The sequence below is a fragment of the Aulonocara stuartgranti genome (genome assembly GCF_965226115.1).
Source record: "Aulonocara stuartgranti genome assembly, chromosome: 17".
Classification (NCBI taxonomy): domain Eukaryota; kingdom Metazoa; phylum Chordata; class Actinopteri; order Cichliformes; family Cichlidae; genus Aulonocara; species Aulonocara stuartgranti.
In genome coordinates this window covers 26,455,790-26,481,728 of record NC_138953.1, presented here as the reverse complement: position 1 = coordinate 26,481,728, position 25,939 = coordinate 26,455,790, and the positions used below count along the sequence as shown (strand labels likewise).

At 40.5% G+C, this 25,939-nt stretch overlaps 1 protein-coding gene across 9 annotated transcripts in view; it reads right to left on the bottom strand.

The window, feature by feature from the left end:
- Positions 1-6,682: 6,682 nt before the first annotated feature.
- The window catches only part of magi2a (membrane associated guanylate kinase, WW and PDZ domain containing 2a), a 269,662-nt gene continuing 250,405 nt past the window's right edge, over positions 6,683-25,939 (bottom strand). For 7 of the 9 annotated variants that reach the window (XM_082510727.1, XM_082510728.1, XM_082510729.1 and 4 more), the window contains 7 exons: positions 22,948-23,205; positions 22,282-22,467; positions 20,990-21,206; positions 20,048-20,273; positions 18,614-18,766; positions 14,543-14,681; positions 6,683-11,362 (listed from right to left, as the gene is read on the bottom strand). In XM_082510727.1, the coding sequence (XP_082366853.1) occupies positions 10,641-11,362; positions 14,543-14,681; positions 18,614-18,766; positions 20,048-20,273; positions 20,990-21,206; positions 22,282-22,467; positions 22,948-23,205 (1,901 nt within the window). In that variant the 3' untranslated portion in view covers positions 6,683-10,640. Of the gene's footprint in view, positions 11,363-14,145; positions 14,235-14,542; positions 14,682-18,613; positions 18,767-20,047; positions 20,274-20,989; positions 21,207-22,281; positions 22,468-22,947; positions 23,206-25,939 lie in introns of all 9 variants that reach the window. The other 2 variants (XM_082510734.1, XM_082510735.1) reach the window with 1 other exon arrangement.

Sequence of the window (25,939 nt, the reverse complement as noted above, 5' to 3'; positions counted from 1 at the left end):
CGCCACACCAAATTTCATTAAAAAAAAACTGGGGAGTTAACGTAGCATGCTTGGTATGCACAAGTCATCTGTAGCTGAAAAAAGAAAGTGAGAGCTGTGTAGTGAGTTATCAGATTAAAAACTTTGATACATGACTGACACAAAAATAAAGTAGGATATTAGTAATTGTGAACGATTTGACGGATTTCATGGCTAGATTAGTACTATGGGAAATGGGGAATGTAGCTTGCAAAACACAAGAAAATGTAATAGCAAGAATATATACTAAAAAGACAAACCAGTTAATACTTATAATAAATATAGATGGCTCCAACTACGCAGAAGTGTAACGTTTTGTGCATACAAAATCCTCCTGAGAACCGACCTATGCATTTTTGTCCTCTGTAATGGACATTTGTTTTTGGTCTATGTCTTTTGATTTATTTGAGCCACCTTACTAAGTCCTGATGTAGTAAATACAGGACTTTTCATTGATATCTCATGTGTTTGGGTGGCCTCTTTCAGTGCCAAAGAGGAAGGAAATCACAAAATAAGTTCAATGTAAAGATTCCTTTCTCTAGGTTCCCAGGAGGATATGTGTCTTCTCCGTGCACTGAGGTGAATCATTATGTCCCCCTAAGACCCAGCAATTACATTACATCTGACATTTTTAGCCATCACAAATAAGAATGTTTTCAATTTAATTCACAACCAATCCCACACATAAATGCTAAGAGTTTGATTTCCTGTTTTATCCTGTCAATTAATGGAACTCATGATATGTATGTATATGCTTAAAAGTGCATTAAGCTATACACATCCTGTTTTTATCAATTCAATTTCAACCTTACTGAAATCGTGTTGAAATTGTAGTTTTTTGCATGAAACATGAAAATAGGACAACCCTGCCCACAACCACCAAATGGGTGATCATAGATCCTCTGATTACATCAAACAGAAAACAGGAAATATAATTATTTATTTATTTTTTTGTTCTTCTGGGTCTCAGCAGCCTATATGTTTATATTAACTGCAGTAGGTAGAAAATATTTTCCTACCTGATACCTGACATTTTATCACTTATGTTGAGCTCAGGTTGTTCAGCACTCTTCTCTCAGTGACTCCAAAGACAACTGAATTATATTAAAAGATCTAAGCTTCCTTGTGTGTTTTTGGTACACACTGGATTGTGCGTCATATCTCTTATCAGGGTTTTAAAGCAGACAAGGAAATTATGGCATGTGAGCAGAGTGTCCACATCCCAGCAGACTAAATGTGGGACAAAGATACAGGACAGTAATGCTGAGAGGCATTAATCATGTGAAGGACATATTTTATTTGAACATGACCTTCCCAACTCCCGTCAAGTTTAGTTTGATGTCATTGTCTTCCTACTCTGCGCTTTTTATCCAAATAACCTTTGAAACAGATTATTTCAGTTGTTGCTTTGTCTAGACATCATTGCGAGGATTCACCCATCGACTAGTAAATCGCTACAAAATCAAAATGTGGAAAAAAAAACTTTATTAACTACAGTTGTCAGCAGAAGTTCACATATACAAATCATGGGGATGAATGTGATGGCGAATTTGGATCTTTGATAATTTCTTTGAACTATTATTTCTATTGTGTGTCCAGCATACACCTTTAATAACTTTAAAAAACAAGAACTGGGTGCACAAGTTTGAATTTATTTTTTGTTCCCTCTTGTTCACATAGGGTCAAAGGTATACATGCAGATTCAAATGCATACATACAATCACTTAAATCTTTTAATAAGTGGTGTTGAAGGTTCTATAATGTATTGACTCTGACTTTCTACAATGAGAAAGTCCAAGCAACTCAGTAAAGATCGAAGACAAGGAACTGTAGATTTACAGAAGCTGGGAAGGTCTGTTGGAGCTATTTCTAAAATACTGCAGATTCCAAGATCATAAGTTCAAACATTTGCATGTCAGTACAAGTTATTTGGATGCGTCACTACTTTGCCAAGGTCTGAAAGAAGACCAAGCTATTACCCTGAGATGAGAGAAAGTTGGTTACGATGTAGGGAACAATGCAAGAACTAGCAAAGATCAAGCATGCCATGAGCTGGAAACTGCTGGGACACCAGCGTCACTGTCCACAGAGAATGATGTCAACACATAAAGGAGGATAACATGAAACTTCTGGAATGACCTTCTCAAATACCCAACCTCAGTCCTAAATTTTAATCCGGAAATTTATGGACTATGCTTAAAAGTTTCAGGTGAGTGCCAGAAAACCAACTAACTGACTAAATGAACTCCAGTTATTTTGCCAAGAAGAGCGTTCAAATATCCAGCCAGAACTATCCCAGAACCTCGTTGATGGCAACCAAAAGCATCTGTTTGAGGTGTAACTTGGTAATGGAGATTTCATCAAATATTAATGGGGGTGTGGACATGTATTTGAGCATGTATGTATACTTTGGACAATGTGTCGAGGACAGAAAAACCAAAATAAATTCAAACTTGTCGAACCAATTCTTTCATTTTTTAAACTCGTTAAAGAACAGTTCAAATAAAAACTCCAAACTTACCATCATATTCACGCCCACTGTGAGTGTATGTGATCTTCTGACCAAAAAGCAATTTTGAGCCTTTAAAAAAACCCTCATAACAAACCCACTAATCACTCAATACTGAAATACCTCTCACAGCAAGATACTTAAAGCTCCAGCTGATACTGTCATTTCCTATCCTACATCTTTGCGTAAATGCAGGACGATGTGACTCGTGTTATGACACTGAATAGGTCTGGCTCATGAGAATGTATGGTATGCACGAACATGTGTACGCTTGTGAGTGGAAACCTCCATTCAGTGGAAGCCTTGTCCCTAATGTGTCCCCTCACGATGTGAAGTCAAATCCACTTAAAACCACTGTGTCAGGATTCATAAAGAGAATGGCTGCAAACTGGGCTTTGACCCACAAACCTCGAAGTGGCTCTCACACGCTGGCAGGATATGTGGCGGCTGAGCTGGCTGTAACAGGACAGTCTCTCCTTTTTGATAACAGGGATACAAAACACGACAGCCTTCTTCTGCCCCAGCCCTTTTCTATAGATTATCCCGGTTATGCAACATATCGTTTAGATCTCAGCAGTCAATTTTTGCTGATGTTCAATATATAAAGCTGTGGTTTAAACACATTTCACAGATGGTGCTGGTGGATTGCATGAAATAACGCACACACAGAACTTTCCAGCTTTTTTTCCGTTTCTAAAATGACTTCATTATTTTTCCTGCAACTCTCTGAAAATCTGTCCACTTAAGGGAGGGAAAGAATAGACCTTTTCTGTTTTGGAAGGCTTCACATCTTCTCTCACATAGAGCTCTGTGAATACTGTGAAATGAGGAATAACCTGCTTTTAGGTACCAAAACAATTACTGACACACCTCCCAGCTAAGTATCAATTATGACGCTCAGGGCTATAGTGAAACAATCTGAGAGCCACACCCTGAAACCCTGACTTCTAATGAGGGACAAAGTCATTTTACTGGCAGTATATTTAATACTGATGAGAAGCTACAGAAAGATTGGAGAACACCGGAGACATCCATCAAATACTACTGCTGCAGATATCTGACTCATGCCTGCTGGCAACTGCATTAGTGTGTGTTTTAAAGATACCATTAAGGCATCATGTGGAGATCCAAGTCTGTGAGGCATAGTGTTACTAGTGTATGTGTGTGTGTGTGTGTGCACGCGTGCATTTTAAATGAACAATTTCAACTCATGAAATTATCTTCTTATACAATTTAGGTGTTCTACTGTGATTTGAGCCTAACCATGTATAAATGGATGGGATTTCCTTTAAAAGGAAATTGAATGGCACTTTTCTTTTCTTACTAACCGATCAAAGCACTATAAAACACATTTGCTCATGCAATCATAGGTAAATGCATTTGGATGGTGCTCTAGTCTATGCACTGTAAACACTTTACCTGACATCTGTGGTAAGTTTAGCATCACAGATTATCTCAGTGACTAAACAGAGGACGAACGTGCACGCACCCAAGACTCGGAAGGCTTTTGAATAGAGGACCTTCTTGCTCTATTATTTTCTGTTATACATGCATTGTTGTAAAGGTGGAAGCTCACATTAAACAGAGCCAAAATTTCAAATAACGAGGTCTGCGCATGGAGACATAATCCTATTGAATCAAAAGCTCCAGCTTCAGATGGCTTTCTCTACTCTTGGCTCTGTATGATGTCAGAGAGAGAGGATAGCCCTTATATGGTAATCTGAAGCGCAAAGCTCTGAAGCTCCACCTACTTGCTGTTCAGACCTTTTGTTTGTGTGTGGTAGCCAATTAGAAGAGAGCTGGCTTATAACAGCATGTCCCACCTTGGAAGCTGAAAAATGTTCATACCCCACATCCCATGTTTGTTTGTTTTTTTACTATTAACAAAAAAACAAAACAAAAATCACTGAATTTCATTGAAGGCCCAGCATCAGTAAAGTCTTGCTTGTTTATTTACCCTTACAACAGTCATTAATTCACTCTGAAGCAGCTCTTCTTAGACAGGATGAACTGTAGGGCAGCAGTTTTTCTGAACTGTAAATCATTGAAAAATAGTCTTAGAAAATAATAATATGGAGTTGGAATGAATGCTTAATAGGTCCACTTTAAGTACTGTTTGAAAAGCATTTAAAAGGAAGTCTTTCATCTCTGTCCTCCTTAGATGGAGCTGAGCAGGCTGTTAAGGTCTGTGCTAAGCTTGTTGTTTTCCCGGCAGAGACACGACTACGGCTCTGGATTGATTTGCTCCTGCGGTGAATACACACACCAGCCAGCAGCCTCCAGCTGGCAGCAGGAAGACCCGACCAACGTTGTCTCCGCAGGAGAGCTCATTGTCCCGCCCCTGCGGTGCATCATCTCACACTCTTCCTGCCTGCAAGATGCAAACATCTATATATGCATTGGAGACACCCTATTAACCAAAGTATGACTTTTTTGTGACATCATTATACCTTGGACACCAAAGTGCAAAGCTATGAGAGTGAAATATTGTGCATGTGCATGTTTTAAGACCAAAATATCACCTGGATGATGTGTAGTGCTTTTAGGAAACCATAAAATGCTGTCCTGAGCCAAGAATGTGGTACATGATGTGACAGACAGTCGTTTATGAAACTATAATATCCCACTGGGTGATGAAATCCTCTAAACATTTTATAAGAGGAGATGTCTGACTAATAACTTTATGTAAGTTATTACAATTATGAAACCAAGCAGCATTTAAAATGAAAGCTTGGCCTACACTGACCTCTAGTGAAGACATGACAAGTGTGCACACGGAGAACAGAAGGAGCAGATTCTATTTCATTTTTTCTCCAGCATATGAAAGGAAATCCCTAATAAAAAAACCCAAAAATATTAGCATGAACAGTTAAAACCATTAACACCAGACTATTTCCTTCGGTAGTTTTGTTGTTAGATTACAATCTGGTTACCAGACGCCTCCATGTGGCCAAACTGAGACACTTCATAGGCAAGAGTTGAGCAGAGGCAGACTGCAGAATATAGAGCAAATCAATGCAAAACGGTTTGCTTAAATAATTTATGAATGATACACAAACAATGAATACATGGTTTATAGCAGACTGTAAACTTACAATTTTAATGTGTATCAGATAGAGCTGTGAAGGTAGTAACTGCTGTTTTATATTTACAGTTTGAGTTAGAACTCGATGTAATAAATCACTTAGTCAGCTGATTTAGACCAGGGCAGACTCAAATAGTTTACTTTAAATTCACTAACTGCAGCTTTTTCACTGAAAATGTAGCTTCTTCTTTTTTTTTAAGAACATTTCCACATGCGAACTTGTGTTCTGGTAAACTGATGGGCTCAGCACTGTGTATTCAGGTGATCATTAACAACATCTATTCAACCAGTCACATGGGAGTAAATCAGTTCATTTAGTCCTGCAGACGTGGTGAAAGATGACCTGCTAAAGTTCAGCTCACATAACCACTCATTACAGCAAAGGTACATTGAGCCTCGAAGCAGATTGGATACCACAGCAGAAGATCACACCAGGTGAACAAGAAATCAAGCTACAATTGGCAAGATTGGAAAAATCTTTCCTGATCCAAGTTTGAATTTCAGATGATACATTTGGATGAAGGATGAGAATTTTGGGTAAACAACACAAAAACAGGGAAAACATCTTGGCTTGTATCAGCTGTTCAGGCTGGCAGTACTGACGTAATGGTGCAGAGCATGGTTTCTTGAACATGACGTGATGAGTTCATTGTACTCAAATTGCCTGTATAGTTACCAGATGTGAATCTGGTAGGGCACCTTTGGGATGTGGTGAAACAGAAGATTCAACTGTGTGATGCTTTCATGTCAACATGGACCAAAATCTCTGAGGAACCTTTCCAGCACCTTGTTGAATCCATGCCATTAAGAATTAAGGCAAAGCGGAATCTCTTATACTCTTCATATCTACTTTATCCTTTGTTTAGTGGTTTGGTTTATGCATTATTTAACTGCTTGACTCCCCTCTCCTTTTTGGGCAATTTTTAAAAATATTTTACATATAAAACTTATTTGTTGATTAATCAAATCTTGCATTTGGAAACCTCTGCGGCCATAACAGAGCAAACAAAAACAGCATCCATACATCCACAAGGACTCACACAGCGGCACATCCTAAGAAATTTCCCATCTTGTGTCAAGAGTTTAGTTTATTTTGACAGCGTTTCAGAATATCATACAGGTAAACAAGATTTTTGCAAAAGTTAATATATTCATAGTGTTGCATTTCATAAAAATAGTTGCTCCACTTACAGTCTTTGTGACCATCAATAGTACACCGAGTCATATTTATAGAGATATTTGTTCAGGGTCTATACACTGCTATTACACTACACAGTGATACCGAGCCGCTCAGGTTGTCGGGGTTTATATTGTGGTGCGAAAGCGTGTCTTTGTTGTTCTCAAACACACACTTTAACACACCCCTAGGTTTTTTTTTTCTTTTTAAAATTTCCCTAGAAAACTACTTACAGTTTGACTCGATGGAGACAGCTCAGATGTGGAAAGCAGTGATTTGTGCAAAGGCAGAGCAAAAAAAGACACACGTTTCCCTGCTTCTGCTCAAATCTGAAGTCACAAAATAAAGGAGTAGTCCAACTAAATGGGTGTGATGTGACGGTGTGTAACTGAGGCATTTTACAAGTGACTGAAAAAGCTCAATTGTTTGCTTCCGGCTGGTGATTCCTCCATTCCTCCCATTTCAAACCCTCTGTGTTGGATTGTGTTTTTAAGTCAGTCTGCTTAGTGCGTGTGTAATTACGGATTACAACGGCAAACATAATGACTTGTGTCCCTCTGCTCACTCAAACACTATCAGTATGTCCCTCAGCAGAAGAAGGAAAGGAGGTTTTTTGTTTTTTTCTTAGGCTCTTTGATTCTCATTCAGAGAAAAATACTCAAAATTAACAGTTTGCTAGATTCCTCCCATTCAACAGCCATTCAGTGACTCAAAGAATGCACTGCAGCCCTGTCAAGCTTTGGATTCATGCAGAGTGTGGTGTGCTTACTGTTTGGCACGTTTAAGGGTGGGTGATATCTCGGTGCAGTTATTTAGCCTCAAAACTAAAAACAATAGCAAAAGGAATTAATGCTTTATCTGTAATCCTTTGCAGGGTGACTTACAGTGTTGGGGAACAGAGAACTACATGTAACTAAATTAGTATTTTTAACATTATTTTATTATTATAGCTTGTTGGCAGTTGAACATTTGTTTTGATGCAGTGATTCATGTAATCCAATTACATGAGGGTTTTTCACTACAGAAACTACAAATAAATGTTCCATAAATGCAATGAAATAGTCCCACCCATTTTTCTGTCAGTCTGTGGGTTGATCACAGGGATTTTGGTTATTTTGTAGGGCTTTTCGGTTTCATTTAGCATTACCGAGTTTTTAATTCAAAGGTCTTTTCTGAATATTTTGATGGAGGTATCTTGAGATTTTATTAATTTATTAACTCAAGATTAGGATTAACGTTAGTCCTACTTTAGTTATAACTTAAAATGAAAAATAAAACTGAACTGTTGATTGTTATAAACAGCGACGGCTTTGGCTGCGCACTAGGCTCACATTTAAGACCCACACTGAACACCTCTCCAGACTATAAAAGTGTGGATGACACTTTTATGCATGCACAATTTAAAATGGGAATTTATTGCAGTCTGGAAATAAACCAAGATGTTTTTATTGTCAAAAGGAAAGAGGGGACTTTTTTAGCTTTTTTTTTTTTACTGTAATCTACTGAATACCAGCTACCGTTGCTTATTTTTAGACTCCAGTACATTTTTTTCTGGCCACTTTATGAGTGTGCAGCTATCTGAACATAACACTGACATACTGGTATTATGACTTTAATGCTGTTGTGGCTAACAGGCTAGCAAACAGCTTTTTACACACGCATATGCATATTTGACCTCAGTGCAGTAGCTTTTTCTTTTGAAACATTTTAGTAATATTAATACTGTGTAAAAAAAAAAAAAAAGAACTGACTTTTATCAAATTTTATTCTTTTCTTACTCATCATTGCACCTTATATGAAAACCGAGACAGTCAGCAAACATAAAGGAGCAGCTTTGCACGCTGCAAAGGTTACTAGGTTACCTCTTCTGTCTTTTTACAGGTTTGTTTTGTAAAATTACTAATTCAATCAAGTTTCCCCAACGCTCTTTATTAGTATCAGCGTAACTTTTGTACTTTTGTGTAGTTTATGTTCCAGCAACCTCAGGCAATGCTATCTGAGACAGATGAGACATTTTGTCCAACTTCACCTGACAGTCTTCATCCTAAAAATCTTTCCCTCCTGTGACATTAAATGTCAAGCTGCTTTCAAGTACCTCTGCCTGTAATCAAGAACGCGCCGTTTGAAGTCTTAGCGTCACCGTTTTATCAAACATTGTGCAAGAATAGAAAACTTGACAGGAACTGTGGCAGTTACCAAAGGCGGCAGGGCTTAGCTAGTTACGAGCTTGATGTATAGAAATACAAGCGTTGCCTTCAAAGTCAGTCAGATTCTTGGGCAGGAATGCTTAAAAAAAAAAAAAAACAGGAACCCTCAAAAGAGCTTTGGCATGGATATATATGTCTCAATATCACACAGTGTAGACAGAATCTCTTAAAAGAAATTTAATTCAGCAGCTGACAAAGTGTCACGTTCACATGAGCATTCAGTCCTTCCTTCGAGATGCAGATTGTTACGCAAGCGAGCTTCTGAGAAGGTGAGATTGATTCTCTACTGAATTAATATCAGATTTTATTAATTTGGTTTGGTTTAGGGTGCAAAGCTCTGTCTGCCATGTGGCGACGTTTGATTACACAATCTCATATAAGCAATTCTTCATGGAAATTACTGGTGTCAGACCTCATTAAGAAATCAGTAATGAAAAGCATCATGACCCGAGATGAACCACAAATAAAAAGGGACCGTGGATACCTCCGCTAATGGACTCATTTTCATACATAAGCTTGTGAAATAAATTATATATTTCACCGTGTCACACTAAAGAAATGCAGTTTATATTTATATCTGTAGAGTGGGTGTTGTATAGCAGCCTCTGTTGAACCCTCTGCAGTATTTTCACGGTTGAACCTTTTGTCCTCAGTCTAAGGCACTCTGCCCCTTCGTTGGTATCACGCAAGCTCCTTCTCTCAGTGTCCGACAGGACACCGCTGTCGCAGATTGCTTTGATCGTTAAGCACAGAAGAAAGGAAAATAGATTGAAGAGACACTCCCACTGAAGCCCGAGTGATTCAAACAGGCCGTGCAGTCGATCGCAGCAGGCTTGCTGAGACCCAGACCTGTGATCGCAGGGCGGAACAGGAGTGTGCAGGAGCAAGGAGCTACCTAAAGATCCGGGGCACGTCGTGCTGCTTCGCTCATTTATTTGTAGACTAGAATTTCTATATGTTCACTTAAAGATGATCTTATTTACAAAATGTTCCCACATATTCATATTCGTTATAATATATCTATGTCTATAACCATCTGATAGATTATTCAAGACAGGTTCAGGCCCAATACAGTCTCTGTTAAGGCAAAGTTTCTACTGATGAGTCGATTTTATTTCTGCGGTCGCTCTTTGATCCATTCACTCTCCTCAAAAACATCCGTTAAACATCCCTTTTCATAAAATAGACTCCACTGTGTAGATATATATAAAAAAATCCATCCGACATTTACTTCCTGCTATGTTGTTTATATTTGCATGTTTGCACCCCCCCCTCAGTTCAGCAAAATAGAGGTCTTTAAAATTCATTTACTCCACAAATGATTCCCACCACGCTACACAAAGACTCTATTTGCTCTTCTTTTGTGTGTGTGTGTGTGTTAACTTGGATGATTTTCCAGTTCTTAAGGTGGTAGGTGTAAAATATGTTTCTCCAAAATAATTTAAAATACAGTTCCATAAATAAAACTTTAAAAACACGTGGTCCAGATCACCCTGCCCCCCTCCTCTTGGTTTTGACTGTATGGGAGAACAGGTCGATGAGGGGATGCAGGAGCACAGGAGGGAGTGAGAATGGTACTTTCATCCAGATGGGGTGGTTTAGTTCAGATGAGTGTGGCCACTGCTTTCTGCTGAAGCTGCGGGGTTATCTGCTCAGAGTGGACGTGCCTGTGCGCAGGGTGCTGGGCAGCTTGTCTGATCCAGGGATCTTCCAAGGTCCAGGAGAGACTGTGGCCTTCCTCCCCGCTGCGATGCTGCTGCTGCTGGTGCTCTTGTTGGGTAGGCTAGGCCAGCTCTCTCCCTGGCCCCTTTCTAGTTCCCTGGGCCTTGGCTTGCTCTGCTCCAGCTCCCCCTGCTTTGCTCCACTCCAGCGCTCTACATCTTCCCTGCTGTTCCCGTTAATGTGTGGGAGCTTAGAGCTGCTAGGAGAGTGAGTGGACTCTCTATTGTCCCTAGTATTTCTCTCCTTGGACCTTCCTCTGTTGCTTCTGGAAGGTTTAGGCTCTCCGCTCTGCCCGTCCTTGCCCCCTTCCCCATCAGGAGTTGGCTGCATCCTGAGGCCCTTGTGGGTGGACCTGCCACCCTCCTTCTTAGCTCTGCTGCTCCCGCTGGTCGCAGCCGCTCTCCTCGCGTGGCCGATTGGGTCTGGGTTTAGCAGCTCGGCTTTCTGGGGGCTCTTCGAATGCTCCGTCCTGCTGTCTCGTGCCACCGGGTCTCGATGGACATCCTGAGGTGGCAGATGAGGAAGGTCGGGGGCTGGGGCTAGATGAGATGAAGGCGATGACATGGAAAGGCTTTCGATGGGAGGGGCTATTTCCGACAGGCTTGGGGAGGCTGAAGGGCGACCATCCCATGGGGCGGCATTGTCTGGAATGCATATGGATGCAGTCAATAACAACATAACAACACCACTCACCCAAAAACATTAAAAAAAATAAACTCTAATCATTACAGCAATCATGCCTATTCTACAAGCTGGAAGCACTGAGGTAAATATCAGAACAGGACGATAACCTACTTTCAGACGTGTCACAGGGCAACTCTACTTTTAGACAACATCCATCTGCCTCCCATAACTCTCTTAAAGGCCTTGGCCAACCGAAAATGTTGGCGGAAAATCGAAAACAGGTTTAATGAAATGGATGATGTGTCCAATAGGGTGGTGCTTTAGTGAGAATGAAAACCATAGGGGCAGAGTGCCTCTCTCTTTTTCTCTAAAGCTGGAGGAACTCTGTATCGGTGTAGCTTCCGCATTGAATCTGCGGTGCATTCCTCCACAACTCTCCACTCTCACAGACTGTTAGCTTCTGTTTCCGCACCGATGAGCCTCAGTCCCTGGGCCATCAGTCATTTTCAGTGGTCTAGGCAGGGGGCAGAGGCTAGGCTTGCTACACCGGCGCCATGAGGCCCAATTATAAGAAGCTCTGGAGCATTTTGAATGCAGGACGAGCAGGAGGTCATTTCTGAGCAAACTGGAGCTTCACAGTGTCGGATCACTTAATCTCCCTAAATTTCAGCGGAGTCACTTTAGCACATTACAAAATAAATACCTAGATCTGTGCTTATCAAAATCATCTGAAAAGCTTATTTTTAACCGTTTAGCAAGAGCAGAATCAGATAGAGGTCAGATACTGCCAAAGATCACTTCTCTGACTCACAAAAACTATAATTCATTAATAAATGTATTTAAAAACACTTTCAGTGACAGTACTCACACTTCCACACATTTTTCATGTTTACAAAAGATTTTGGGGTGAAATAAATAGGGGAGGAATGCAATGGGGAAATACCAAATACATACAAAAATACCAACTTAAAAAAACATGACAGAGCCTGCAATGTATTTTACAGACTTCTACTGTAGACAGTTTTTTAAGCGTGCCATTTATTCTTTTGTCCTGGACTTGTCCAGTTTCCTCAAATCTTTTAAGAATATGCTGCACACCACGCAGAAATATGCCAAGTTTGAACCTTGTAATACAGTTTTATGCCTGTCAAATTGTGGTATTTTGGCTTTTTGTTTTGGTAGATTTAGCTGAAGAAATTGCAACAAATCATGTTTTTCTGACAGGCCGGTAGTAACAAAAGTTACAATTTAAAACTGGATCTTCACAAAGTCTGTTCTGTGTAGACACAACACTGATTCATCCCTTGAGTTAGATGCCTTTTAATGCTAGAATGAGTCAAACAAAAAAAACATTCCCCTGAAAGGACGGGAATGAAAATGAATGAAAAAAGACCTTTAGAAAGCGGAGAACTACTGCTCAAGACCACTTTAAACATCTGGGTCCTTGGAAGCAAAATATAATGCTGAGGTCTACAGTTTAGTGCCGAGCAGTTAGTGTGAGGGTTTACAGCAGTTACACAGGACGTATTACTCAGCATACAAAAACTGTATCTGAACTGATTTCTGTTTCTGACAAAAAGCTTTTAAGAGAAAATTACTACGCAAAACAGAAGAAAAGTTTTGAACAGAAACATGCTAAGTGCTATTTTTACATAGTTTGCTTTCATGTTTCTTTACTAAAAGTAGCAAATGACTTTGACCACCTAAGTAGCAAGCTTAAGTGTAAGTTTTGATAAATTTGATAAACGCATACCCTTAGAAAGGGCGCACTCAATATCTCAACGCCACGCAGATGAACACAAAATAACATTTGTGCTCATACTCACAGCTACATCACACAGTTTATACTCTTGATTTTTGGTGCTTTATTTTGCATAAACCCTTAAAAATCTCACAGCAACCCGAAACAAAAATAGCTCGCTCCTTTGAACATTAGTATGCTAATGCTTTAAATAGGCAAATTAATCACAGCGCGTGATTTGAATAACCTTCCAGTATGCAAATGAATTGCTTGTAAACTAGGAATGATTAAATGCTGAATCAAACCCACGCAGATTAGGCCATGTGGGTTAAAAAATATCGCTTCTAGGCTGCAGGGGAACTCGGATAACAGTAGCTATCTACAGATAGGGTGCCGTGTTGTCTGGCTGACCACACCGGGACTCCTTGTGTGCATGTTTCAAGATTGTAGCTCAAGGCAAGTATTAAAAAAAGCTCTCCACACAGAGAGATTAAAACCTGGGCTGGAAGGGGACTAACAGAGAAGGGCAGACATGGGGGAGCGACAGGCCAGTTGTTGATGAATAAGCCTCACAGAGAGGGGGGTTAACAGATAAGTGAGCATCATGCTGACGCAGAAGCCACAGGAGTGAGTGACGCATTGGAGTTTTACTGCCCGCAGTGTCATACAAATAAATGTCCCCTTCCAGGCTCAATTCATGCTGCGCTGAAACTTTACTGGGTAAATAATCTGCTGTAATATTTCACGTTCATTTCCCCTGGCTGGCTCAGGATGCACGCTTATATAGCTTTATTTTTGAGCCCATAGGTAGCTGTTGGTGGCTGATTTATCTTTCAGTCAGGAACAGAGTTATGTTCACTAATTTTAGAACCTCCTGCAGCTCGGTGTGATTTTTGTTGATTACTCCTGGAGCAAAAAAACAGAAAAGAAAAGAAAAATCTTCAAGAGTTTGGGGCTTTTCAAAGTTATAAAACAAGTTTTGATGTGAAAACAACGCACAATACCAAAGCACAGAAAGCCAGGGTTAAGTGAAGAGAAAGAAACATTCGTATGGTCACAAACCGTGTCTTTAGAGTGGCCCGTTAGGAAGAAATAGGGGGAGCCATGCGTGTCACTTTTCATGCACATGGAGAGACTGGAAGATACCATTCCTATAGAAGGGGAAGTAACAACCTAGACCAATCAATTAGTGATAGATCACTGAAATGGACAGAAGATAAACTAGTGTTAGTTAAGACAGAAGAGACAATTAGTTTACAGCAACAGTGAAATACAGAACTAAGAGATTAAATACAAAAGGATGACGGCTACAGAGGCAGAAGATACAATATGAATAAAAATGCATGTCAGATTAATATTACTAAGAGTCGATGTGATACTAGATTAACAGTGAAAAAAATACTACGTGTTAAGAAAGAAATGATCTGAGAGACAAATAATTTAAAGTCTAGAACCTTACCGTACTCTGGGACCTGCCCTGTACCCCTCTTTAGGAGGAGACGAACCCGCCTGCCCCCAGACTTGATGAGCTCGATAGCCCTAGCATGGGTCATGTCCCGAGTGCTCTCCCCATTGATCTCAATGATCTGGTCCCCAACCTGCATGTCAGGAGGTTTGCAAAGAAAACAAAGAAAGAAGCTAAGAAGTCTGTTTGTACTTTCCTTGCAAGGTCAAATCAATAAGACATTTTAGTTATAACAATATGCTTACAGCTTTTGGTCACATGCTAAATCTAAACCAAAGCTAAGCAAAATCTTTTTGGATTGTAGACTGGGGTTTATTTGCTTTAGACTAAACGTATGGATGGTTTTTAAATAGTGCTTTTAGGCATTTTTGCCTTTATTTGATTAGTGACAATTTAGGGATACATCAGTGATGTGTCATGTGTGTAACTGTAAGCCACCAAAAAGCAAGTCTGATATATAGCCCTATTTTCCTACTTTTGTGGTTGCTTGGTCTCTTGTTATTAAATTGTTTGCATCATCTTTGCTGTGCAACAGACCAGAACATTCATACACAGCATTTATCTTCCATCCTTGCTTTCAGATCATGCCCTTTTTTGTCATTTAATTTTTCTTCATGACATACACTCGGAAATGACTCTTCAACATCAATAAACATGAAGCAGCAGAAATTACATAGAACATTAAATTAGTTACAGTCATCAAACAATGTAGTGGTAGGCTTGAAGACATAGGCCTCACAAAGGTAACAACTACACCTATAATATAATTGAATAAATCAAACGCAGTCTAGAAACTGTCAACCTGCTTCTGTTTGAAAGAAAGAAGAAGTATTTTTTCAGCCATGAACTTAGGGCAGCTTTGTTCTGTGATCGATAAATACTTTGCTGGCTGTATTCAGAACAGCCAAATACAGCAACCACTGGAACAAGTCTGAAGCTGTGTGCATCGATTAGACGGAGTATCAATAAAGCTCAATGACCACTGAAGGGAAAACCAAACTGCCCTCAATCAATCCAAAACAAAGCAGTAAGAATGGAGCAGATAAATCTAAATGATTAGATGACCCTTGCTATTTGTATGAAATGTTTCCTTGTGAGTTTATAAGGATCAATACAGATTTACAATCACTGGCCCCTTTATTAGTTACGCCTTAATAGTACTGGATTGGATTTCTGAACTTTTGCCTTCAGAGCTGTTTTAAGGTATTGGAAACATTCTCCACAGATTTTGATCCTTATTAAGACTTTCCCGTTCCACTACATCCAAAGGTGCTATAGTCGCTTGAGATCTGGTGCCTGGGGAGGCCATTTGAGTACAGTTTCATATTCAAGCAACCAGTTTGAGATGATTTGAGCTTTGTGACATAGTGTGTCATCTGGTTACTGCTGGGGACACTGTGGTTATTACACCACCACCAGCAGCAGCAGCAGGAGCTAGAACCAAGACTTGTTTTGATCATGTCTATATAACTACATGCATTGGGCTGCTGCTATCTGATTGGTTGTTTAGATATATGTGTTAATGAGGTGTTAATGAGCAGTTGAAGAGGAATACATAATACACTGGTTGTTAAGTGTATAAAATAATCATAACAGCAGCAGCTCAGCTAAAACCTAAAGTTAATATTCCCAGGCCTATCCCTTCTTTATGTGACCACTCCTTGGTGTATGTGAGGATGGCTCAAATATGAAACACTTCAAAGCCCTTCATGTGAGGGCCCTGAGGTTCACTAATGGGAGAAATCATGAGGAACAGGACAAAACATGCTGAGCCAATTACACTAACAAATGGAGAAGTCTCCCAGTAATGGTAGGAGGGTAATTTTAAAGTTAGGAGTGGACTAGAGTCAAGAGAGGGGGAGTCATTACGTGTCATTACAGTGGTCTGAAGAGGTGGAAGCCAAGACTGTTTCTCATTAAACCTCAGCCCCTAACAGCAGCAGAGAGTGATCTCCATTTTCATCTTTAATAAAGAGGGAAAGAAAGCTGAATGGACAGCACGTGAGCTCAAAAAGCAGGAGATGGGAGCGAAGCTCGGAGAAGTAATTAAATGTGCTGAATGATTATCGGTAAAAATCAATCACTTCATACAATTTTCTTAACAGCATCTACAGTGACATTTAACCTAAAAAAAAACAAACCTGTTAGAAATTGTAAGCGCTCCTTGTTGCTGATTATTTTGTTCGCAAGAGGGTTTTTTTTCCTCCTTTTTAAGAGCCTGTTGAGTAGAAACTACTTGGCTCAAACTCAAAATGTCAGAGTGACTGCAGGGAGTCACAGAGCATGTGGGCTTTTTGGTTTCCACACCTGAGTATGTTAAAGCGCTACTCAAATCCACAGTGACAGCCATGCTTTTTAACTACTGTCTGTCTCGCATTTGCTTAAGTTAAATGCAGATTGATTCCTCGCCGCATGCAGCGGTGTGGATACGTGGATTGCTGGAGGAGGGATCACACGGCTTACACTGTTTGATCAATCAACGGTGACAAATATGAAGCGCATACATGCGTCTACTTAAGTAAAATCCTGGGGCATTGGCTTTATTTACTTATTTTACATGTCATTAGGACACAAAATAAAACTTTACAGTTCAAAATTAACCCGAGAGGGTGACCGCATAGGTGCCCTCTCGGGTTTGTAAAACTTCTGTTTTGTACATTTTATATTTTGCTTTATTTGGTAACAACTGAAACTAACCAGTTTATTATGTACACCTGTTCAACTGCGTTTTAACCGAAATATCGAATCAGCCAATCACATGGCACCGACTCAGTGTACTGAGGTATGCAGACACGATCAAGGCAACCTGCTTGAATGGTCATCAAAATGGGCAAGAAAGGGGATTTAAATGACTTTGAACATGGCATTGTTTTTGTTTTGAGTATTTGATAAACACATTTAATTGTGCAAAGCGTGGCTCCAGTTAGAGTCAAAAAAATCAATCAAACCAGGGTTTGCTGTAGGGCGCGCCTACCTTCTCACTGACACAGTTATTCATGTGAACTTGTCCTTTTTTTTTGTTTGTCAGATCCACACGTCACTCGTCCACATCTACTTCAAAATGCTCAACTTGAGGCTTCAACAAAGCACTCTAAACTAATGTGTTAGTTACTTCCATGTTTAATGAGAACTGAATGCAGCTCTTTCCAACTTAAAATGTAACTTACTGTAGTAGACTGCTACATCAGTTAATTGGTACAACATGAAACCTGTCATAGGAGTTTTTTTATGTCCAGAAACTTTACTGGTAATCAGTTTGACTTTTTCTTTCTCACTTTCTTTGTTTAATACTAAATACTTAAAAAGAAACTATCACTACTTCACAGCAGTTTGTTTACTGATTTTAAGTAGAGCTCCACAAGTATTCCTGCTTCCTTTTCCACGTCCGTCTGGAGCCACTGGACTACAACGATTACAACACAGAAAAGGAAAAGTAATATCTCCCTCAGGGGCATTTTACACCATTATCTTTGACAGGTTCATTACAGATAAGCACTGTAGTGCATACTGAGGCTAACAGCCGCAGATGTAAGAATCGGAGGACATGCAAGAAAAAGAAAACAGGACTGAGGGAAACGCCAAAGACAGAAAAGCTGCTGGGGAAGTGGAAGGGTTTTATTTTCATTTCCACTGGATTTATTGTTATTACATATATATATGTAATTCAGAAAATGTGTGTGCTGCTTTGTTTTTTTAGCTAAAAGGATAACTGTGTCGCTGTGGAGACCATCAAACACATGACATCATGATGGCCCCATTAAATGATTAAATCTGTCTTTAACCTGCTGAATATCACCTGATGCTAAACAAAAGGAAGAAGTTAAGTTTTGGGAATTTGGGGAGGAGACAAACTTGCGATCAGCATCAGAAGGACAAACCATCTCATACATAAGTTATTTTGACAGATTATTTCTTAGCTGGCACAAAAAAAAGTTGCAGTTGCAGCGTTGATAACATCAGACAATTACAGACAACACCGTGTAATGCAGCAAAGATTGAAAGCAGCTTAACTTTTAACGATGGGGTAATCGCTTTCTTAAAGGAAATGATGTCATCAAACCCTACCCTCATCCTCCCGTTGCGAATGGCCGGCCCGTCCTCTGCGAGTCGTAGGACAAAGAGGTCCATTTTGTACTCCCGCCCTCCACGGATGCTAAAACCGAAGCCCTTCACGCTCTTCTCCAGCTCCACTGTGAAGAAGTCGAAGTCCTGTGTAAGCTGAGACAAGCAGAGATCACGCATGATCAGATGCAGTCGTACTCGAGCACAAAACAGACTATGACTGCAGAAAATTGTCTCCAATAATAGTTTTTTTGAAGGAGAACGGAGCAAAAGCAATGGGGGAGGTGCTAATAAGACCAAAACTTTAGCTTCAATACATGAGGTTTTGAGAAATAACACGGCATTTACTTTGACAGACAAAACCAGCTTTAAATAGAAAAACAAAGGGTTTATACAAAAACTCAAAATATCTAGAAACAAGCTTAGAATATAATAGAAAAACAATCTCTCTGGAAATATATTTTACTACATTATTGTACAAGAGACTGTGCAATGAAAAATATGTTTGAGGTAATTCAGTGCCACGTAACAGCTTTTTCACCATGTGAGCCCTAAAACATTATTTTAGACCCTGAATTTGTAACTTTAAAATGTTCCTCTCAGCATGTCCCTGATCACCAACCAAATTTAGAAGTATTTATACATTTATTGGCCACTGGCAGCTGAGCTGTGAACACAAGGTTGATATACAGCTCAAATTTTAAGTTTACTTGTTAGGAAGTAGTTTCTTATTTACACATCCAAAATATCATTGGTGAAATATTGGCAATTTTTTGTCATATTTATGGCCACCATACAACTTTAAGTCCATTTATCGCTCTCCTTTAACCTGCTCAGTAAGGAGAAGGAAGGTTTCTTTACACCTGCAATAATTTATAAGTGGTGGTACAGCTCTGTGCTGGGAGCCCGTTTCCCTTCTATGGAGGAGTTTGTATTAGTGCAAACAGCAGCAGGAAGACAGTCCATACATAACGGAGCACAGAGAACAGATATGCAGCATGAAAAGTAGGAGCTGTGTTGTAAGTGTGCCGCAAAATGACTTGGCATCTGTAGGCAGGCCTAAGATTTGGTCAGTTGGATGTGTACAGGGGTACCAGCTGAGCCATTAGCTCCTGTAAGCTGATCATGCAGGATTGCAGGCTGAGCTCAACTTTGTGACCTGCCTGAACGAACGCTGTGCTCAATTTTAGGTTTTCACCAACTCATGTCTGGCTCTTAATTGGATTTGTGCACAGATAGCAGAGATAAAATTGAAAGAAAAAGAGTTAACAGATACTAAAAAGGCTCCGTAGAGCTGTAGGGGACTGATATGATATGATTATGTCCTAGATTTCAAATATCAATGTTCATATTGACAATCCTGTATGATTTGACCTTCAGAAAAGAGTCTGTTGAAGGATGAGTCACTCTCATCCTCAAGGCAAAGTCCTTCCTTACTTGAACTGGTGGCATTCGGTACTCTGGGATGGCAAATTGTCTAGCATCTGTGGCTAGCTGTCGATAGTCCAGCAGAGGCGGGTGTCTGTAATCCAACGTGGGCGGCTGCCGGTAGTCTGCCACGGGAGGGTGCCGGTAGTCCACCGGCGGCTGTCGGTAGTCTGTGAATGGTGGCTGTCGGATGTCTGGTTTAACATCTTGCCTCGCCTTCACCTCAGACCTGTAACTAACAGACCAATGAGAATGAAGGAGGAACTTCCAGGGAGGATTCCTACAGCTGTCATCACCACCTTTGGACATGGAAGATTACTCGTGTTATCTTTCAGCGTGCTTAGCAAACAAAAGAAACCCCATCTCTAACAAACTGCTGGGTCATCCGGCGCTGACAGAAATGGCTTGTTTTTAGTTTTGAAATGACAACCATTAAACACAACTTAAGTGAGGAAATTAAACATCACATAAAATGTTTATAATAAAAACAAACTCTCTCTCACGCTGATGAGTGCAAAGATATCTGAATACTGTGTAAAGCAGAGGGAACGGAAATGAGGCTGTAAATTTTGGGACCCCTGTAGTTCTTGGTAAAATATTCAACAGATCTCGATAAAGAAGCAATTTATGTAAATAATTTAGCACTCCATAAGAGTTAAGTGATGTTATACAACAAAATAGTGAGTGAGCGTGAGAGATGAACAAAGAGAAGGGACAATAAGAGAGACAAAGATGAAGCTGGAAAAAGAAACTGAAAAGGGGAGAAGAGAGAGGCTCGAGCGCAAGGTGAAGAGAAAGAGAAAGGAGATATCTGACTCGCTCAGGGTACCTTTATTCCCAGAGGAACGGTGTTTCACCCCAGTGGCAGATAAAGAGCTAGTCTATAAAAAATGCTTCACTGCGTCATAAAAAAAAAAAAATCAAGGCAGCTGCTTGTAAACCAACTCTTACCTGCTCTCGTGAGTGTAGGTCTGAGGTGTCGGGGCAGGAAGCTGAGTCACAGGGCTCTGGTGGGGCATGGGGTTGGGCTGGCTGGCAGAGGGGCTCGGTTCTGTCACTGCTTGGTTAGACAGGGAGGCTGCAGTGTTTAGCTGGGCCTTAGGGCTGTGCTGGTGAGCCATGGGGCTCTGCTTCTCCGAGCTGGGGGCTGATGGAGGATTGCTCACCTCTGAAAAACAGAATGTGATGTAAGAAAATCAAACCATAAGGTATCAGCTAAGGCTGTCTTGTCACTATAACTTGATTGTCTTGGCCACTTGAGGGCAGCACAGCAAACCTATTGTCCTCTGATAAAGTTGATCTGCTGGAGTAACGGCGCTATTTATTTCTTTTCAACTGCTAAATCTGAGCGGAAAAGGAGATTCCTGTTTAGGTTTTCACCACATGCCTAAGGGCATATTTGAGTCTTCACTTTATTTACTATGACAGAAATGAAACAATGGCCTGAAAAAAAATCAAGCGGCCGATTAAAGCTGGGTGGTGGTGAAAGTGTTCTTGATTTGAATAATTCTTAATAAAAAATATTGATATGTAGACCTTTATTTTCTATTTTAAATAAAACACAACTACTGCCAGGGTTGGCAATTTCTATGGCTACACAATATCCTCAGCTGCTTCTTGCTGTGATTGGCCAGCAGTGGAGAAGTACAATGGGTTTAAATCTATCTAGCAACACAACTGCAGCTTTATCAAAGTCTATTGTGTAATCATTTGGTGAAAGTGTGTGTTTTTTTCCGGTTTTGATCATCAGTGAGTCTCGCTTACTCCTCATTGTAATGTGCATCCCTTATTGGGCCCACTAACAGTGGTCAAAAATCTACAGGTATTTCAAACTAATGGGAATACAAATGTCAGTGGAATATCAGTGGGAAGTGATGCAAAAAGAAAATCCTTTCTCGGCAGCCTTGGTTGCTGTGATTCAAGTTTATTGTGAGTAGTTAAGAGTCTCTTGTTGAATTGAAATCTTTCTCAAAAGCAACAAATGAAAAGAATCACTTGGTAAATGGGAGAAGGGAACACATTTCTCAGTGACACAGCCGGAGTGTGTTCTGTATTAGTGTTATTGTTAGAGACGTGCACTTCTGTTCCAAGCATCTGCATGCAGAGGTGTCATAAAAACAGAGTATGACTGGCTTGTGAATGTGACACAAGGCTTTGCAGCTTTCATTTAACAAAGCTAATTCAATATCTGTCATGAATCACCGTCAGCAGGTGTTTTGTGTGCGTGTGTGTCCATGTCTCACCTTCCTGTGGTATGATCCTCAGGGTGACACTAAGGCCTGCATCTTTGATCAGCTTAACGATGTCAGCGTGCGGCATGTTGACGATGGACTGGTTGTTCACCGCCAGTATCCTGTCTCCCACCTTCAGCTTCCCGCAGCGGTCTGCCGGGCTGCCCTCGATGATGCGGCCAATTTTGTGGGGCACAGCTGTTGGAGCATTCACACACGCAACAGCGGGTAAAGACGCGCTCGGCAGCAGATTGGAGGATTACGCTAGTCTGTGCTCACACACCACTCACTGCCTGACTGACTGAACGTGTCTCTGCCTCTCTCATTTTGCTATTCACCTCAGGCTTACGTAAGGCATCCAGTTTTTCTTCATGTGTGTGTGGGCGATGCACTGATGCTCAGAGCAGTGCGCCAGATATGTGTGTGACTGACGTGCTGTGGGAGGGCATGTATAATTGAGGAGCTAGAATGAGAGGCGCTTCACTTTTTACCAAGCCGTGACCTTGCCTACCCTAACCAATAAGTTTTCTTCACACTATAAAGAGACTACCTGATTATTGACAAGCATCTATGAGCTTTGCCACAATGTTTAGCACTCGAAGCAGTTGTTATGCTAAGCAGAGAATGACTGATGATGCTTAAGCACCTACTTGACTCTTTAATAATCACTGGACTCACTGTTAGTTGTGGCCGCCTCAGGCCGGTTGAGCGAGCTGATGATGACGAAACCAAAGCCCTCGCTCTCCTTTCGGCTGATTATGACATCGCTTGGTTGTGTGTTCGAGATCCCGTCTGAAGTAGCACCGGTGTTGCCCATGCCAGCGTTGGGAGCCTGGGGTGTGCTGGTGCTGTTGCCATACGTGAAGTCACTACGTGGGGAGCTGTGCTGCGTGGAGACAGAACCTGGGCTGCGGCCGTTTTCTGGACAAGACTCGCCTGTAGGGCGACGCAGAGAGGAATCAGAACAGAGGTATGTAGCTGAGTTTGAGAACCCTTCCCAAATGTGCAGATTAATGTCAAAGGCATAAAATTGTATGTTTGCACCAACAAGGTGAATCTTAAAGAGCTGTTAGCCCTAAACCTGACATATCTCAACTTGGTGTGAAGTGAATTCTTAAAGGTTGAGTGAACTGCACAATTGGAGGACAAAAGAAAAAAAACTATCTAAAGCAGATGAAAAGGATCTGCAAGTCACCTCCTGAACAAAGAAGAAAAACCTGTTAGGAAATCTTTGTCAAAATTGATGAAATTACGAACAACGAAAAGTATTGTCAGCTTTAAACCATCTGGAAAGCATCTAATTGGCAACGACTTAATTTTTCAGTATAATACTGATCCCAAACACACTGCCAATGCAGTAATAGTATACCTGGATAGAAAAAAACCACAGGTGAAACTATCAGTCATGCACAGACCTCTACGGAGACCTAAGAGGACGCAGTGTCGGATCATCTTGACAGAGAACAGAACAAAGTAAAGACAACATCCAAAGAAGAGCTTTGGATGTCCTTCAAGAAGCCTGGAGAACTATTCCTGAAGTCTACTTAAAGGAATTCCAAGAAGGCTTACAGGAGGTGCTGAAGAATAAAGGTGGTCATATCTTTATTTCAAACATGACTTTCAAAGCTCATTATAATTATAAAAATGTAAATGCTTATTTAAGATATTTTAAGACATCGGAGACCTTAAGGAGCCTAATGGGAGAGGAAAGGACTTACAAACCCTATTAACACTTACAATGTATACATTAATGATCCAGATGAAGGCCACAAGCTAAAACATATCAAAAATACATCATTGCTTCATAATACAAAAGTGCACAATGAGCATTTTCCTGTTGCAGCCAGCTGAGATGGAGTTTTTTTCAGGACCCTCTCTACAACGGCAACCCTGCTGTGTCGCAGCATTCAAATAAGGCAGCTTTTTTCGTGTGTGGATTTTTTATTTTTTTTGATGATGTAACCCTCTAGCCCTCACATTGCTATTTTAAGTAAACCATCAGAAAAGTGTAGCAGTTAGCAGCTTACAATTTAGACTTCTGAAACACAGTAAGAACAAAAATAATTTTTTTCTTCAGTAATTTGATCCTTAACAATTTGCTGCATTTAATAAGATCGTGAAATCCTTTATTTGCAGGTGACTCCAGGTGTCAAATTATTGTGGTGCGCTGAATAATACAATATTAAGTTCTTAAATGAATTAAAGTACCTTTAAACTCTTGTTACCTTCTATCAGTGCAGTTCATGCTCGCTACTACTGCTCTTGAGAACGGCATTTCATCCCAAAAATGATGTTACAAACAGCTGGTGCACCTTACAGGTTTTGTAACCAGGTGTGCGCATAGCAACAAGGCTGGAGGCATGAGCGATCTCTACATATATTTCCATGAGATGCTGTTGGAGGATCATAGAAATTCCCAGGTGGATTCCAGGGAGCTCCTGGAACAGTTTAATTCTTTGTTTCCTGCTTCTTTAATTCTTCTACTCACAATCCAGTGATAAAGCAGTGTTGTGACACTTTGAAGTAGTGTCACTGTTACATTTTTCCATGTACAATACAGAAATGTCCATCTCTATATTGCTTTTGCACTATACTAGAGTAGCTTTGCTTGATTCACAGGATCCCCCAACTTTAATATGATCATCCACAGTTTTGAAATGTTCAAGTGACATAAAATAAGTGAAAGCATAAAAGTCCCCTTCAAAGAAGCTAAAGATTCCTAACTAGAAAAAAATATCAGCAGGATACAGAGTTACTTTCATAGAATCCAAAGATCATTTTGCATGTGGAAAATCTACACAGTTTTGCCAGCAAAGTGTTTTTCATCTTCCCCCCTAAGCTGGAACTAGACCTCATCCCTGTGAAGAATCAAGAAGCGAACATAGGACAGCAATTCAAAACACATCATTAAAACGCTGCCTTATGTCAATCTGACCACAGCTAAAGTAGCTTCTAGCACCTCTAGCATACACTGACAAAAGTGTGCATATGCACTCTGGCACACTGACTGATCGAACCCAGTGTTGTTTTCATAGTTCACTAGTAAGTGGGGCTGCGCTCTTCTGTAGTTAAACAGTTCAGGATTTAAACTGTAAATGTGAGGCTATGACAAGCTTTGTTATCATTAAAAGGTTTGAGCCCACATTTAGTATTTCTTTACCCAATGAGTGCACAAATTATTATCACATGAGGAGGAAAATAGTGAAAAAAGCCAATGATTTGTGCAAAATGTGGGTTACTGGGTGCGGGCTAAAGTGTGAGCGGGAGTCAGACAATTAGGATGGAAGTAAGGGCCACACAAGAGGCCAGGCATGAGTCAGACTGTAGCCTTTGGTGGAGAAGAAATTGACAGACAGGGCGGACTAGAGTGGGAAGAATTTGATTGGTGAGAGGAACATGTGCATGTGTGTGGTGGAGGGCGTAATAATGAGAACAGGACAGGCTGTAGTTCAGAGGAAGAAGCGCCAGCTCAGTCTCCACGGTAAAGAAACTCAAGTAAGGAAAGGGAGCGAGAAATGTGTGTGCGTGAGAGCGAAGGTGTGCTAATGTGTTTTTCAGAGAGGCTTCAGCATAATTACTCAGAGATTAGTGGTTCGGTTTTCTGACTAATTAAACCTGAATCATTACAGGACATGAATGAGACCAGGAGAGGTAATAGAGGAGGACGAGA